Source organism: Convolutriloba macropyga, chromosome 4, assembly GCF_964194025.1.
Source record: "Convolutriloba macropyga chromosome 4, txConMacr16.3, whole genome shotgun sequence".
Lineage (NCBI taxonomy): Eukaryota > Metazoa > Xenacoelomorpha > Acoela > Convolutidae > Convolutriloba > Convolutriloba macropyga.
In genome coordinates this window covers 75,074,843-75,092,875 of record NC_134471.1, presented here as the reverse complement: position 1 = coordinate 75,092,875, position 18,033 = coordinate 75,074,843, and the positions used below count along the sequence as shown (strand labels likewise).

Here is an 18,033-nt window from a genome sequence, read left to right as displayed (position 1 = left end):
GATTTCGAGCATGAAAATTATTCCCGAGCTTTATGATCAGCTGCACTTGAACATTCAGGTTAGAAAAGGGAACTATGATCTACGATTTGAAAAAAAGAGTATTTATTATGATTTCGAAAGTTTTTTAAAGCACGCGGTTTGCGCTTTTTTCCATTTATACTAAATAAGATAATTTACGGGACGTCGTTTAGGGGGGACTTGAGTCATTGGGTGGGGGGGGGGGGGGGTGCGCAGGGAATGCGGACTGTTCTATTTATTGCATGTTGCTTTATACTGGTCCTATGATTTGTGAAGTCAGTTGTGGACGGTTGTAAATATTGCGGGAGATCCAAAAGTGATGTCATTAGAAAGCCCTTGAAAAATTAGTCAATTGTTGAAGAGACTGTCATTTTTTTATTTCTCGAGGAAAAGTTAAGGTTTAAAGATTACAAAACTCTTTTCTTACTTGTAAGTTGCAATATTTACCCGTAATATTTACTCGAAATGAAACATTGAATAAAACCCATTGTTAGAAATCCAATGGATATGATTCAAGTAGGTTTGAAAAAACAATTCAGCAAAACATACGCAACAGAAGAGGCAACAGCTACTGCAATTTGTTAAGATCTTGATTTTCAATGGCTCATTTCAAATTATCGGCAAACTTTTTGAATTACATCTCATTGAATTATGGTAGGAGGGGTGCATTAGATCTTATGATTTTGGAACTGTTTTTGATTAATAACGCCATTCGGATCCGTTTTGTTTTGCTTACTTTTGTTGCTACAGTTTTCCGGAAGTCAGCTACTTCCGTCCAGTTTGATGATGATGGTTGTGTCAATTTTTTGCTGGCTTTTCTTTCAGAAATCGAGCAAAAGTCAATGTGTTCTTGACATCGTCGGTTTCATTTGTAGGATTGCAAACGAAAGAATAATACAGTTGAAGGGCAACGTCTTGAATCCTCTATCCAGCTGAATAATTAAAAAATTTCAAAATAACGGTAATCGAAGTGTAAGAGTACAAATCTAATCAGGTGGTTTTGTGAAAACGAGCCAACTAAAATAATAACCACAAGAATTAAAAGAGCCAAATAGAAAGAGGGATTTAAGACGAACCTCTGCGAAATACTAGGTTAAGACGACTTGGTGATAAGGAGTGTCAAATTTATTTTGAAGAATCAACCGACAATTGCGATGTTGACATTTAAGGGTAATCAAGGGTTTTTGAGTTCAAGAATTAGTCGGGAAAAGGCTTGCTCGGCTTTACGACCACGCTAATGCTTTCATCGCTTAGTTTTCAGTTTGATTGTGCGAGACTACCTATCATCTCTGGGAAAAACTTGGACTACTCTGGCAACACGCCAAAGGCCTCGGGGCGTGAAGTCCTCAAAGATCCATACTAAATCATTGACCTTCAGATTACTTGAACTTCTGTTCCATTTGGACTTGAATGATTTGCTGGCCTGAAAGATACTCTTGCAAAATACGATTCCAGAATTGTATAGCTATTTGCTGCGATTTACGCCATGCTTTTGAGATGTTCTTTTCGGCTCCAATAAAAACGCCAGGAGGCAAGTTGACGGAAGACCTACCTTTAAGAAAATGATTTGGCGGATGAGGTAAGGGATCTTTCATATCACTTGGAACGTTTTTCAAGAGTCTAGAGTTCATAATTGCTTCAATCTTACACTTAAGGGTACATGAAATTCCATCGGTGAGCGTTCTTGATCCGATGACATTAGAGACAGTTTAAATATCTACACTAATCGCTCCCAAATGCCGCCGATATGAGGAGCAAAAGCCAACATTTCCTTGACAACATCAACTAATTGTTAAAGCTTAATGATTTCAATTTAAATTTAAAACATTTTTTCAAAATTCATGTCACAGCAAATTTTTATCATTTTTGGACTATACCAGCCTTGAGTACGAGAAAAAGAAGTTTTTTTGGCTCACATGAAAGTTATTCTTACTTTCTAAGAACCGATTACGATACACTTTTTACGGTTGAGGTTTGAAAGATTTTTTCGCCTGTATCTAGGATTTTTTGAGATTGTTTTGCTATGGGTAAGCTGTGGTGTTTCTGTTTTTCAAGTCTCAGAAGACAAAACAATGTAGCCATGTTTTGATATAAAATCGTTACATATTATTTTGAATGTTTTGCAGCCAAATTTGAGTTAGATCTTGATTTATTTTAAACCTGGATTGACTACGAATTAGGAAAACTGAAATTTTGCGTTTGTGGCGCATGTGGAAAGCCTGTTGTTGAATGAAATTACAGTACGGAGTAGAGATCTTTTAAAAGAAGATTTTGATGAATATTTGGTGCTTTTTATTTTATTGATCTCCTTAACTTCATTCTGAGCTTGCCGAATAACGTTTTTTTAGCTTATTTTCATGTATGTGACTTAATGAATGTCTTACATGTGACAGGCCACCGCATATTATGTTTTTTTTTGTAGTGAAAGGAATGATGGGAACACCTTCAAACTAATTTAGTGTCTATATTCTAGGACAGTTTTTTTAATGACTTTTGATGTTTTGTTTTTATATTCCGATTTACACGGATCTTATCATTGCAAAAACGATTTCCTTTTTAAAAAGTTTACTTTTCTGCGTTTTCTCCCTCTGATTTATTAACCTCTATAATTCAACACTATTTGTCACCTGGCAGTCATTTAACCTCGCTAATTATTCACCACGGAATTGGTTTAGAACAGCAGTTTTGTATCTATTTCGGCGTCCAAATGAACATTTAGCAAAGCTAAAATTCAAAGGACGAAATTAACAAAAAACTACTGACTTTCAAGAGTAGGCATTAAACTGTAAATCTAAGAATAATAACGAGACGGCTACTTTAGCTTTACGCCTGCGATCGAAAAAGTACTTGACAAGTTTGACTTCGTTTATATTGCATCTTAATGTGAATTGACAAATTTAGAAAGCTGTGTCAGTCTTGAAGACTGATAAACAGGTACGTTGTAGACAAGTTATATTTCTAAGTGTTGCCAAACTGTGTTCCAATTAGGGGTCCCATCCTAGGGTTAAGGCCCAGGATCAAATTCCCCTAGCGAGACTCAATATGAGGGTTCGACGTAACTCCGTGAGGACACTCAGTGGGCTCGATAACACACACACACACGATTTTTCCATTACAAATCTGAGACAAACTGGAAATAGCCCTAAAGAAATAAGAAATGGATGTCGGTTTCGTTCTTGTAAACTTCCATCAATTTCTGAAACCTTATTTTTTTCAGAAACTTCTTTCTAGGATTTTTTTGCCTGGCTGAAGAAATCAAGAGTCATTTTTTTCGAAAGCTTGTTTTTGCAGATAAGTCGACAGATCCCAAGTTCCGGGGTGGGATCCAATGAAAAGGGCTTATATTCCGAAGTGACCACCCTCAACAGCGTTTCTCTCCTTTTTTCGGGCGGCTGTGGGAGCACGATTCAACGGCGGACACTTGTTATAAATTGATTAAAAGTATAAAGAAAGCTCGTCTATTTTCCAATAAATCTATCTACTTTCTGTTGATCTGCTACGTTAGTTATTTCTTGAACACTACCTTCTAAGGATTTGCTCGCATTCCTTATACACGAGAGCAGTTCATTTTAAGAGCCAGGGCATCTTCATGATTTTCTGAAACAAGTTTTTTATATCAATTCTCTAAATTTTTTGCACTTGGTTAGATGCAAATTACATCCTGATATCATTGATTTTAGGTAGTAGTTTTTGAATAAATTAATACGGGCAAGTTCAAAGTCAACTAAAACTTCATTGGGCTGACAATTTGGCGCAATTGTTGCTAAGGCATCAAGTAATTGGCCGTACGTTTTTTTCTGATTCATTTGGAAGGATAGCATATAAATAAGCAAGAGCATGACCGAGAACATGTATAAATCTTTATAAACCTATCGAGTGTATCAAAATGCCGGTCGGATGGTTCATGCCTCGACACTGTTTCCATAACTTTTCTTAGGTGCCGCGATGTTTGTTTTAATTCGGGTTGCGACTGCAACGCATTTTGTGTCGGAGTAACGTCGGTTAATGATAGGTTTGCGGAGGCTACAGCTGCTGCGGGAGTTAATTTTGTATCAGTTTTTAAGTCTTAATATTTTTTCGAGTGTTTGGCTTTCCAATGAAAGCATTATGATTGTACCAACCACCGCGAATATGTTGGCTTATCTTTTGTAAATGCGGATACGCGACACTTTTGGCTTTGTTTTTAACGTAAAACTCATAAGCTTCTAGTACCAATATTTATTTGTTTTTGGTAGAAATGGTGAAATCAAAGTCGGCAGTTATGCTGATTTCAGGATGAAACAAAATAAAAACTGTTCGATTCGCTACGCATTTATACTAAATACCTAATTAGGTACTTGATTAGATAACTAGTTCGTTGATGTTTAATTTTGGGGTGAAATGAGTGGGATCGGAAAGTGTTTTATTCAACACTCATTTCACCACGATTTTGATCTGCACTTAACGTTCTAGTTAGAATTAATTTAGACCTGATTATCCTCGTTTACAGGGGTCTTAAAATTGGGTGAAACAATTTGGAATTTAGGGGTTCATTTATTGCGGGGTTAAGTGGTATAGGGGTTAACAAACCGAGGTTATATCATAGCGGGTTAAAAGAATAGGTGTGAAAAATACAGGTCGCCGAAGTTTATACCAATTAATCTAGTCCGTTTACTTTTAGCATTGAGTAATTATTTTTAACAATTAACTAACATCATATTGCAGTTTTTTGTTGAACGGTTTTGACTTCTGTTTTAAATGGTTCTTATAAAAGCTGTTTTTTGTTTGCAACGGCCATCTTGCGTAATTGGTTGGTCTGAATTACTTTCTTCGATTTAGCAGCTGATCTGATTTAGTAGTTGCTTTGATTTTGTTAGCTGCTTTGGTTTTACAGTTGCTTTGGTTTAGTAGTTGGTATAGTAGCTTTGATTTTCATACGTTTCAAATTAACCGATTGCATATTAGTTCTATTTGAGGTTGAGCCTCAAAATTGTCGTGGATCACTTATTCCGATACCTTAAGACGTGCGTAATTTTGCCCTCAAAAATACCTTGTTTTTACGGATTGTTAACATTCTTCAAACCTGCCAAATCGAAAACATCCTGCGAAGAATCTAAGTTAAATAATTTTCTAGTAACTGAAAGCGTGAAATGCAAACTATAATATTTACTTCCCAAATTCATCGTTGATTGTATTATACTGAACTGAATTCGTGCATTTGAACTGGGTTGTTGTTATTGTCTGGCTCTAGTAGCCCAAATTTCAAACGGAAATTGACTTAAAATAGATTTATAGACAATCAGTTTCAGCCGAGCACATTTGCGAAAGTTATTGTATAACAGTTTGTCGTCGGTTGATAAAATTGTTTTGCGACTATTCGTGCTTTTATTTATTTTTAACAAAAACTCAGTTTTGGATCACCTGTGAGCGTGATTCGATGTTAGAAGGATGAGTAATTTGTGGACTGGTTAGTTATTCAAACGGCAGCCATTTTGTACAACTAAGCCAATCTATTACAATGTTTATGTATTGGAGTGCAAAAGTTGGAACCGATTTTTTCGGTACTGAAAACGTGACAACGGAGTATGTCTATAAACTCTCTGATGGATATGTTTCAGATTAGAGCGGATAGATTAGGCCTAAGTTCTAGTATAAGCCAGACTTAAATTTGCTCTCAATTGAATTTGTAACACAAAAAATAGTGCACAGCCCGTGTTGGCGTTTCTTAATATTAAAGAACCATATATGGTTACTTAAGGCTCTGCAAGAATTTGTAATATGATCTTGGTATGATTGCCAAGAACTCACTCCCATATATGATTTTTATATGTTGTCCATGAATCAGCTTCGAAATCTTGTCTCATTTGAGAACCCATACGCTGCTCATTTTAGGCGGTTTTTTTTTAAATTCTAACATTTTATGGGTACATGGTAATCTAGAAATCTAATAATAAGAAGGGCAGCTTAGAACAGCTTGTAAATAGGGCCACTGTAGCCTAATGCTGTTCAGCTGCGATTACGCAGGAACCAAAATTAATATTATTATTGTTCTGACCCCTCTTGAGGGGGGAGGAACTATATGCTCAAATGGGTTTTTTGTTCAGACAATTTTGGCCGATCGATATATTCATCGCAGAGAGTTGAGACTGGCATTATTAGAAAGCTTGTCCAGCGTAGGATATGGAATTTAAAAGGTTATCTTGATTTTCGTGTTTTACAGAGAGTTATCGAGGTTTAAACTTTTGAGAAAATAGAGTGAATTTCGTTGATTTTAACCACTTTTTTCGAAATTTTTGGCTAAGATTTTGCCAATTTTGGTAAAATTTTTCAAGAATGTGTTGTTGATTTTATTTTAAAAGACAAAAAATATTGTCGGCTATTTAATTTCTTCAAAAATTCGGCTAAATATTTTACGAAATTCAGACTTTTTCATCAAAAACAGCACGAAATAAGTTTCTTTAGTTTATATTGATTAAATTTGCAGGAAGTGCACTTCCAAACACCACTTACACAATCTTTGTAGACTGGAAATGGGGCTATTTCTACTTCAACCTCCTCTGCGAGTGCTCTCTAATTAAAACTTTGGTGTTTTTTGCTAACTTTATTCGTTGATTATCAAAAACGCAAGAATTTATTTTTGATTTTTTAACTAACAAAATATCTATATCTATGACATTCGAAAAATTAAGTGTTCTTTATGGACGAACAGCATTAGCAGGGCTAGTTTTGGAACAATCTTGGACTGTTACAATCCAAAAATAATTCGGATTGTAATCAGTCGGTCTTTTTTATTAAAAAAATTCGATCTCTTTTATATTAATTAAATAACTGGGCAGTTCAAATCAAAGCGCACTAGTGATAGGTCCAATTGGCTTCCTAATTAGCTCCAAATTATTTATCTAGTTTATTACTTGAAACCTATGGTCGTTTTGACTTTTAAAAATATTTGATTTTCAAATAAAAAATGATGGCTTATTGAACTTTGCCTCCATTTTTCTTTTAATTTGGTCAAATTGTAGCTTAGTGTTAGCATTGAAAGAATGCTTCTTCTTTCTACTGAATTCAAATTCATCCTTTATTGCCGTTTTACGCCTTAAGTTTCGGGTTTTCTGGCTTTGATACTACAAGATTTCACTTTTTTATTTTTAGGTTTTTTCCCATTTTTCATGTTTACTAGATTTGTCACATTATCACCTAATTGACATTTCATAAATTACCTTATTGGCGTTCGAAATGAGGCAAAATTGAAAATATTTAAATCCTTAAAGATATAGATTATGGTTTCTTACGGTTTCGACACTACCTTCTCGAAGAATTTAATTGATTTTTTTTAAAATTTTGTCTTTAACTGTCGTTTTTACTTTGTCTTTTTAGTCGTATGAATTTTCCCGAACATTGAACCGGTTTCATTGGCTTTTTATGCAAGAATAGACGAGTCGATATTTTGATATTAGAAGATGTCTGATGACTTTTGACTTCGAAAACAATTTTCAAAAAAACTGCAATTTTGTTCCTTTAATTGTGTTTCCTTGTCTCGTTAATTACAGGCCAAATATGACATTATTGATGCCAACAGATGTTATCAAAAAGGATTACTGTCACAAACTCTATTGTTTGTAAAGAATTCGTTATGAATTTACTGGCTTCGATACGGGTTCTTCACAAAAAAAAGTAATTTTTTTTTGATATTCATATTTGACGTTCTCTTTGTAGACTTTTTCTGGATGATTACAGGTCTCAAAGGCTTCGTTTGTAAATTAAAAGAATCTGTTTAATTATTTCATTTTGTAATTAATGACTTTCATGTCCTTGGAAAAATTTTTTAAAAAAAATCAAGTATTATTTAATTTCGCCATTTTTTTGTCTGCTTGTTATCTATTTTTATTAATGAGAGGTCGCATAATACATTATCGGTGTTCGAAGGTGCAATCGATCATATTTTGACGACTGAAGTAAGTGAGGCCTTTACGGCTTCGCAAATGTTTTGTGGCAAGTTTTAATTGATTTTTGTTCTTTTTTAACCGCATAAAAAATGGAATACCGACAGTTCTTAATTCGCTTCTATAGAAGCATTGGTAAATGTAAACCAAAGTGATATTTTTGTTGATTTCTTTTGGTTTTCATTGCTTTCATGTAAATTGTTTTTAAAAATAAGCGAATATTTCAACTTTACTGTTTTTGATCTTTATTGTCTAATTGTTACCAAGCCGTATTAGGGACTCGTCCCATATCTTTTCTGGTGAGTTAATGTTTGTTGTTGTTTTGATTTTGCTGTTGGTCTTGACCTGCTTTCTTAATATTGGCATATCTCATCAATCTAGTGCATCATTTTTTCCCTGAGTTATTTACTTTATAGGCTATTTTTTCGTTCATGCACCAATTTTTTGTTGAAGAATACTTTGTTTTTGTGTTTTTCTACCTGTTCCTCCTTTGGTAGACAATTATGCCAAAATTCTGGATGAGCGCGGTCGGAACCTTATATGCGATCACACATTACCGAGCCTCATTGATTATTAGAATAATCGATTGACTTAATCTGAGACAGGGTAGGTTACACGTTCTGTTTTTGTAAATTCATTAAATGGCCGTTTGAATAACCTCCTTAGCGACAATTCTTTCTCTGCCGGATGACATAATTGAGAGGATATGCCAACTGTTGATCGATTCTGTTCACAATCCCCCTCTTCCTGTACGAAAGATGAGGGTTTCGCTGTTCATAGCAACTAAAAGTGTTCGGAGTTTACAGTTGACTTGTTCTCATTTTTTCAATTTAATCGAACGGTTATTTTTGAAAATACCTGTTGTAGTGGGAAGCTCTTTCTGGTTTGAAAGAGAAGAATCAATTTGCAACTATCTCTTAACAAATGGGTTTAATTGGAAGGTGAATAAATTCTACATCTTAATAGATTTGGCGTACAAAGACTCGGCTGTGGGCAATTTCATTGATCAAATTAGATCGATGATTGACAGTCCAATCAGGATGCTGTATTTCAACTTCTCTGAATATCCCGTTGCACATTCTTCTCAATGGGTTCTTCCAGATTTTCGAAATGCATTTTTTTCTTTGATTTCTGAGTACTGCAACGCATCGACTGAAATTATAGTTAACACACCTGCGGTATCAGGATCCGTTTTCACCGAAATTGGAGTCCCTAAAATTGATAGTTTTTCGGTCCTGCAATTTGAGTTGGATAACATTCCAGCCGCAGCCATGCAAGACTTGCATATCTCACACCTTATTTTACAGATAGGGCGTACTTTTGGCCGTAGAGATGATCCGTTACCGGACAACCCAATGCGAAGCGTGACTTCATTGTCACTTAATGACGATCGTTTTATCTGGGATAATGACTTCTTTGTCAAGTTGTTCCCTGCACTTAAAGTATTAAGATTACATGTCGGTTCTGGGAAAGATAACAATTCGATTCAGTTGCCTGATTGTTGTGAAACAGTGTATATTGATTACCGCAATTTGCGTCACATTTCCGGCTGTCGAAACATCAAATACTTGGGGTTGCGCGGTTCTTTACCCCCCGGATCGACTTATTTCGATAGTGAGCTTATGGAGTCATTGCAGTTTTTCTTGCACGGCCTCAATTTGGATTTTGGTGGTCGTAATGAGGAAGATCACGATAAGATTGAAGTCGATTTGCAGCGGCTTTTGAAGTACCAGACCGAATTGAAAGTGCTCAGTGTCTTAATTGGTAATATTCGATCACTTCATGATAGAAACCGTTTAGTGACCTGCAAAATTAATTTAATTGATGCCATTAGAAGTCGCATGATAGATTTTGAGCTGTTTATTTTTGGGAATGACTTGGCTGTAATAAATCGAAATTTGCCGGATCGAGTCATCAAATTCATTGATAAGTTGGACTGTGTTAATGGCTGGCAGTGGAGACGAAGAGGCGACCGATTCGTCAGCCTTGACCCTAGAAGGGCTGCGCTAACTCTGCCTCTATAGAATAGTACAAAACAAGTACATTATCAAACAAACTTCCGAAGTTGTAGTCATTTCTAGTCAAAAGTTCTATTTAGTTTAGCTTCATCTTTGCTTCTAGAGAAACGGCTCTTATTTCAAATGCTGAGTCAGCTGGGATACTTGCTTATTTTCAACACATGAATGCTTCACCCTTGGTTTCATAAGCCACTGACAAAACTAGAATTTATATTTGTGATTAATGTTTTTTTCGCAGTATATAATTCCATTTAACAATTGTTTCCGCTCCCATACCTTCATCTGTGTTCATTTTTTCATTAGCCTGTATGAATAAGTCAAGTCAATGGACTTGATAATAGTTTGAATGTCCTAATAAGAGGATTCACTGCACGTTGCATTAGTATGTAGTGATCTAGGGATTTACAATTGTCAATTGTAGATGGCAAAAAGTGTCGTGTTTAAGTGTTGAATTCTTTAAGTTTTTGCTGTTGTTTCACTGTACATTTTTGCTTATACTAAGCTGATTTCATTCGGGAGAACCCATCTTCCTTAACTCGTTTTTTCGGCAGGTGCGTGAAATCAGTAAAACGGGGATAGTTTCCTCTCACTATTTGAACATCGCTCTTTTATATTGACAATATTGTAAGCGCTTTTATTGGTCAAATTAGGGAGATTATTTGCTCTCCGATTGAGATGCTGTAATTCAGCTTCTCTGAAATCGGGGTACATCTGGTCAAGGCTGAATCGTCTCTTGATGACCGCGCAGAAATTGTTTACCGGAACGTTATCGGTTTTTAGAAGTACTTTTTTATTTAAATGCAGTTTCTGGTATGAATTGCTCTCGTTTCCCTCGTTGACTTTCGTCTCTGCGACTGATGCCTGCTTCATCGTCATCCACGATCGCAAAATTTATGAGGCATAGCAGATCAGTGACGAGATCGTCTGAATGCTCATAGCCCAAAGAGCCTTGAAAATGGTCCATGTTTTTGTTCGGTAGTACGAAGAAATGTCGAAGATGAACAGTTTTGAAGTTAAGTCAATTTTGTCTAATGGGAAATGGCTAATTAGAGTGGTTCGGAATATCTAGTCTTTCAATTCAAAATGGGTTGGGTGGGCTGTTTGGATTTTGAAAGAAACTTACTATTGGTTTTCTGGTCATGCGGTAGGGTGTTTGCAAGACTGTTGGAGTTCCAGTTTGAGATTGTGAGGTTTGAATTTGAAAGTGGTATTTTTCCGGCATATAAATTTTTTTGACTGAAAATTCTGATGAAATACAACCTTAGCTTTAATGCCCTCGGGCGATAGCCATATTTGTTCGACCCTTGCGATAATACCATTGATTTTTTAAAAGCATTTCGATGAGTCTCGGAGAATGATTAAACAATTTTATACGGAAAGTATTAATCGGAAAAAAAAATCTTTGAATGATGTTCATTAGTTTCATTTTGTTTTTAAACAGCAAGCTGAGGAAATTTAAGGTACCGTTTTTATATAGATGAGAACCAATATATTACAAACTGACTATACATGGAGAATGAGATTCTAGACACTTCTACAACTTTTATCATTTTTTATTTCGGTTTTTTTTAAAATTATGAAACTTATTGTCTTTCAATAAAGTAAGAGAAAGTGCTTTCTGGTGCCTAGGTTGTGGTTAAAAATTTGTGAAAACTTGTGACTCCCACAAGTTGCTGGTTTTGTAATTTTTGGTTTTTCTTTTTGCTTCCCACGTTTCCTGGTTCTCACTTTAGTCTTGAAATCAGTTTTGCCTTTATCTGGCTGAATTCGAGTTTTGCTACAGTAAAATCAAGGAAACATGGGAACTGACACGAAGATGAGATGTCAGATTTTCAATTCTTCCATCTTATGCGCGAAAGTATTGCTGAACTTTGGTATTCTAGCGTGTTTATAATTGAGTGTCAGGAGGCAGCATGTTTTCGCTGAATGCTTTTAGTGAAGAAGTGAAAGGTTGTGAAATTATTCAATCTTTTCAAGAATGCAAAAATTTGAAATTTAAGTTGAAAAGATGAAAAGGATTAAAAAGATGAAAACATTTTTAAAAGCATTTTGTTATATCCAACATAAATGCACAAATTTTCTATCGTTCTTTAGTCTCATAATTCTAACAACGAGACAGTAGCTCCTCATTTAAAATGAGACAGTAGGTCCTCATTTATTGTCTACGGAATGGGAAATCGTAAACAAATGTTTCTCGGCATTTTATGACTCTTTAGATGATACCCGCGAGTGCTTGGCAAACTATCGGAGATCAGTCCAGAAGTATAACAAACCACGTTATTTTGATGATGAGTGTATACAATCTAAAAGACTGAAGCGAAAGTTTGAACGAAATTTTAAGAAAAATCCAATTACCGAAAACGAAGTGCGGTTTGAGAGCCACTTAGTTTCATATTATGATTTATTATGTAAAAAACGTTCTGAATACCTCACAAGTAGACTGAACAGTGATAACTCTCGTATTAGGTTTATGACCTTTGATCAAATTTTCAAGCGGAAAGAAAAGATTTTGCCAGACTCCACTGATCACACAAAACTTGCAAATGATTTTAACAGTTTTTTTGTGGACAAAGTTGGAAAAGTACGTTCATCTATTGACTCACATCTGGTTCTAGTCTTGCTCGATAAATCTTTTAACCACTGGAAAAGTTTTCAAACAGTTACTAGTGAAGAAATCGAAAGTATTGTAACCAAAGTTTCAAATTCAACGTCGCCTAATGACTTTGCACCTGCCGTCTTTTTCAAGTATTTTGCAACAAAGTATTCATCTCTATGTTCTGATATGGTAAACTGCATTCTTCAGTCAGGTGTGTTCCCAAATGAATTGAAGCGTGGCATAATTGTACCTCTTTACAAAACAGGTGACCAAAATGCGCTATCGAACTACAGACCAGTTACCAATTTACGAATTTTTTCCAAAGTGGTGGAAAAAGTTGTTCTTTATCAGTTGAAAAGTTATTTATCAAGTTTTTCACTGTGGCCAGTGTATCAGTCGGCGTATCGTGAACACCATTCAACCGAGACATCTCTTATTTATATAGTCGGAGAGCTCAACAAAGTTTTGAATGAAAAGAAATTAGCCTTGCTTGTGAGCCTGGATTTAACAAGTGCTTTTGACACGGTTGACTTTGATACTTTATTGGATATTCTCATGAAGGAATACGGTTTTGAAGAAACTGTTTTGAAATTTTTTAGAAGTTACTTGCATGGACGCAAATTACAGGTAAAAGTCAAAAATTCAATATCTGGGGAGTTGATTGCACAGTCTGGAGTGCCTCAAGGCTCTATTCTAGGGCCGGTTCTATTTTCGTTATATCTTAAGCCTGTAATGGACCTTCTTGGTGGAATGAAGGTAAAACATCATTTCTACGCGGATGACAGTCAATTTATTTTTAATTTCACAGAAGATAAAGAAGTTGAAGGCATAATTACAGCTGTGATTCAAAAATTTGAAGAACTCAAACTGAAAATTAATGTGACAAAAACAGAAATGATATTTTTCAAGACCTTACGAGACAAGAACCCCTATCCGACAAATTTTACGTTTCTCTCTTCAAATATTGAAATCAGCAAATGCGTCAAGTTACTGGGTTTTTTCTTGGACGAAAATTTAACGCTTGAAAAGCAAGTGAACAACGTGTGCCGTCAGTGTTATTTGAAGCCAAAAAAGTTATATGGAATAAAAAACCTGGTCGATTTTGAGCAAAGAAAATCTTTAGCCTGCTGTTTTGTTCTTTCTTGTTTAGATTACTGCAACGCCCTCTACATCGGAATTAGCGGAAAACTGATGAAAAAGCTACAACAGATGCAGAACAGTGCTGCTAGATTTGTTTTTCAAACGAATCGTTTGGTGTCTGCAAGCAAACTACTATTTCAGCTTCATTGGTTACCAGTCGCCCAGCGCATTGAGTTCAAGTGTTTATGTATAATGTTTAGTGTTGATAGAAGAACAGCTCCACTTTACCTCCTTGAAATGTTTGAGAAGAATACAGAATCAAGATCTACAGCTCGACAATCACTCTTTCGTCTTCCAAAGTGTACAAATGAGACTACAAGGCGTTCCTTCGCCTATCAGGGAGCCAAGAGTTGGAATGCACAACCCGAATATCTCAGAATGGAAGGGGCATACGAGAATTTTATGAAGAAATTGAAAACTCTCCTTTTCTGCAAATCCTTCTAATGAACTCCCTTACCAGTTTTGAGGACAGAAAAAACTGGTCAAACAAATCTTCATCATCATCATCATCTAACAACACATTTTACAACAAGATAGCTAAGATTTTTAAGTGTTTTCTTTGATATATTTCTTTGAATGACCTAAATAGGAGATTTTAATGTTCACGTTTTCTAGGGAGATCTGCTTCATATAATCCTTACAGAAAATTCGGTAGTTTGGAACTCATCTTGTGAGAAATACAGAAATTTTTTTGGTTTACTTCAACACTTGACACAGCTTTTCAAATTTGTCTACCCACGTTGTTCTCGTCTCAGCATCTCAAAAAATGCATTTTGTAAACGTTTGGAAAATGCATGTTTTCCAACTATGGCTAAACTAAGTTTAATTGATGGTTGCTTTTGGTTCAATTTACTTCCATATCGAACGAATTGATGTTGAAAGAGTATAACCAGCGTAATGCTATATTGTTTACAGTACATCAACTTTAGAAAACAAATTTGTAATAAGTTGACCTTCCCTGCGTTGTATAAACGAGCATTATTTTGTTCCAAATTATCTCCTGAGCAAAAGAGCGGCAATTGTTCCTCCATCAATCATTTTTTTGACGATAATTCAATAATTCATCATATTTTATCTACAATGACTGAAGTGTTTTACACTACAATTCAGAGCTTGCCCGATAATATCACTGAACAAATATGTCAGTGGCTAATTGACTCTACGAACAGTTTGACCTCGGGCGTGGAGCATTATGCATACGAAAGGAGCGTGTCGCTGTTCGGTTCTACCAAGAGTGTTCGAAACTTGCAGCGGACGTGCGTGCACTTCTTTCATGTAATCGAACAATGTCTCTTGAAAGTTTCAATTGCAATCGGAAACTCCTCCTTATGCAAAAAAGATGAGGCTTACTGCATGTATCTTTTACAAAGAGGTGTAACTTGGAAAGTTGATAAGCTTCATATCTTTATAGACGCGGGGTTCCAGGATTCAGGAGCTATTAATTTTATTGGTCGAATTCGACCGATTATTGATAGCCAGATTAGATTGCTGTACTTCAAGTTCTTCTTTTTTCGACATTTTGGAGCCTTTTATCCACCAGAATATCAGAACAGACTTTTCGCACATATTGCTGACTGCTGCAACGCGTCAACTGAAATTATAGTTCATACTCCCGGCCTTTCCCAAGCCGATTCGAACAAAATTAGGGTTCCTAAAATTGATACTCTGGCGTACCTGTTCTATGATTCTGAGTCTATCCAATTTATACAAAGTATGAAGATATCGCGGCTTGCTTTGCGCTTTCACTACCTATGGTCTCTACCGTTAGAAAACGCGATGCGAAACGTGACTTGCTTGTCAATCGAAGTCGATGCTTTTAAAAGGACTAGAGCAGCAGATAGGTTTTTTATCCATCTATTCCCTGCTGTTAAGGTTATGTCAATACGCGGTTCACTTAGGTCATGCGGTGACCTTCAGTTGCCAGAATGTTGTCATACTGTTGATACCAATTACAGCAACCTTGAATATCTCGCCTTGTGTGACCATATCAAATACTTGTGTTTGTATGGGTGTTCACGACTTGCTTCCTGCTACTTTGAAAGAAATTTGATGGAGTCATTACAATTTTCGTTGCATGGGCTGAATTTCAATTTGGCGGGCCGTGATGAGGAAGACCACGGTAAGCTTGAAGTCGAGTTAAAGCGCCTTTTGGAGTACCAGACAAGTTTGAAATTGCTCAGTGTTTCGTATAAGGGATCCTTGCTTCATATGAAATATGCGGAAACGTGCAAATTGAATGTTATTAAATTTATCAAAGAAATGAATAGAGATATGGATTTGTTCATATTTGGAGATCATTTGGCGGTTATTATTATAAATCTGGGCAGTGCTACCATTAGCTATATTGACAAATTGGACAGTGAAAATCGGTGGATGTTTAGAAGACGCAAAAAGAGAACTGTTGTGAGTCTTGACCCCGCAAATGCTTCACTAATTTTGGCCTTGAACTAATTAAGAACAGCATTAGATCATTGACTGTTTTGTCTATTTGTTCTTTTTGCTTACGATATAGACTTATTTCAGTTATGATTCAGTTGAATTTAACGCATTTTTAAAGAATTTGCGTGATTTTTATAAACTTATTTGCGTAATGTATGAGAACTGTGCCTCTGCTGTATTTAACGTTATCGTCTTTTTTTATGTGCAGCTGCAATTTAAATGAAAAATAAGAGAGAGCTCAGCTCAAAAATATCCAGGTGATGCTGTGTGCATAGTTTCTGCAAATTTTAGTGTTCGTTTTAAACCAACTAATTTCGTGGACCATCGGCAGCTTGTGTTGTTTCTATTGTTGGTAGTCAACCAGAACATCTCACTGAAATTTTTTTTTTTGTTAAAGTTTTTTTTATTTCATTAAGCGTAACTGCTGCTCTCCCAATCGTTTGCGACGATGAAAGCTGTATACCGCCCAGTTCGTTTCGTCGGCTCAAAATCTGTCCCGATTATTAGTTTTCGCAGTAACAGAAACATTTCAATATTTCAAATCAGTTCGTAGTTTTTTTTGCTTGTCTTTGTTTTTCAGAATCGAATTAGTTGGACTGGATTTCTACAGATCACACAATACGAGATCTCTATATGTATAACAGTTCAATCCGACAGGTGCACAAGTCGAAGACAAAGATATGTTTCTAAGACCCGTTTATGCAAAAATATTTAAACTTAAACTTATATTGGTTTGGCCTTTTGTACTCACGAGTTGAAATTCCAGAAGCTGGGGCTCGCAACAGTTGAATTGCAGCTCAACTAATCCTTAAATACGGGAGACAGTAACAAATAATTTACTCCTCAAGAATAATTTTCAATACAAGACAATAACTATATACTGCTCAAAAATATTAAAACGCAAGACAAAGTAACACGTTATTTGCTGCTCAAGACAGTTTATTTTGGCAATATTTGGCTGATGTATAGGAAGAAAGCCATTCGCTCTGCTCACCCCTACCCCAATACTAGCATCCCTGAGCCCCAGCTGGCTATTACCGATGCCAACCGTGCGCCGGTTGTTTGAAAATGATTCGCCAAATGTTAGTGGGTTATGTTTTACTTTTAACTTTATTAATCATCGTAGTAAACTAAAGCAGTCTCTAGGAACCCGTTGTACCATGTTAGGAGATTGCAACCAGATGCAGCATGCTAGAATTAAATCTGGCCCACGCCTGTTGTTCGGTAGCAATTCGTTTCTTTAATTCGTTTGCTTGCTTTTACTAACTGCGCTAAAATTGAAGAACGGCTTATCCTTTAGCTCTATCATTTAACTCTGAACTAACTAATAACTTTGAATCAACGCTGCAGAAGAAAACTTATTGTCAAGTTTATTAGGGTTAAAAGCTACGTTTTTTCAACACTTTGTATATGGCTCAATTATCTCATGCCTCAAAAAATAAGCTCATTACGCTTAAAAGGAAGGATGGTTAATTGCATCTATGGCAAGGATGCATGGATAATCTAACTAAGCAGGGTCTATTACCAGTTCGGTACAAGCTGGATCTGTCACATTTCATTTTTCAACAAAATACTAGCGGGATAAATTGTGTCGATTCTCAATGATTTCTAGAAGATAAGAGATCGATTTCCGGAAACATCATTTGTTTAGGATACAAAGCAGAAGCGAAGTGAATGGTCATTTTGTGTAGTAAATTTCAACAATGAACTATATAAAGTTGACAGATGTCTTGGAGACATTTAATTAATTTCAGATTTTAATGGTATCCTTGGAGGGTTTTAATGGATACAATGGAATGCTGCAATTTTAACTGAAAGATTTAGCATCGAATACATAACTTAGCCAGATTACTTAGATAATTTCGCCGTGTTGATGTCAATTGCTGGTTTTTCCTCCCTAATG

The 18,033-nt window shown here is 35.7% G+C and overlaps 1 protein-coding gene across 4 annotated transcripts; it reads left to right on the top strand.

Moving 5' to 3' along the window:
• The first annotated feature begins 292 nt into the window (after positions 1–292).
• Positions 293–16,250, top strand: LOC142337897 (uncharacterized). Of its 4 annotated transcripts, none has more exons than XM_075387526.1 (3): positions 293–307; positions 5,442–5,464; positions 8,604–10,179. In XM_075387526.1, the coding sequence occupies exons 2-3, from the start codon at positions 5,446–5,448 to the stop codon at positions 9,959–9,961; spliced, it is 1,377 nt and encodes a 458-aa protein (XP_075243641.1). In that variant the 5' UTR covers positions 293–307; positions 5,442–5,445; the 3' UTR covers positions 9,962–10,179. The 4 variants fall into 4 exon arrangements, 3 of the variants coding, with proteins under 3 accessions (XP_075243641.1, XP_075243640.1, XP_075243639.1); XR_012758958.1 differs by lacking the exon at positions 293–307 and adding an exon at positions 14,861–16,250 and having other exon boundaries at positions 4,872–5,464; positions 8,604–10,134; XM_075387525.1 differs by lacking the exon at positions 293–307 and adding an exon at positions 14,347–16,250 and having other exon boundaries at positions 4,872–5,464; positions 8,604–9,976.
• The last annotated feature ends 1,783 nt before the right edge of the window (positions 16,251–18,033 follow it).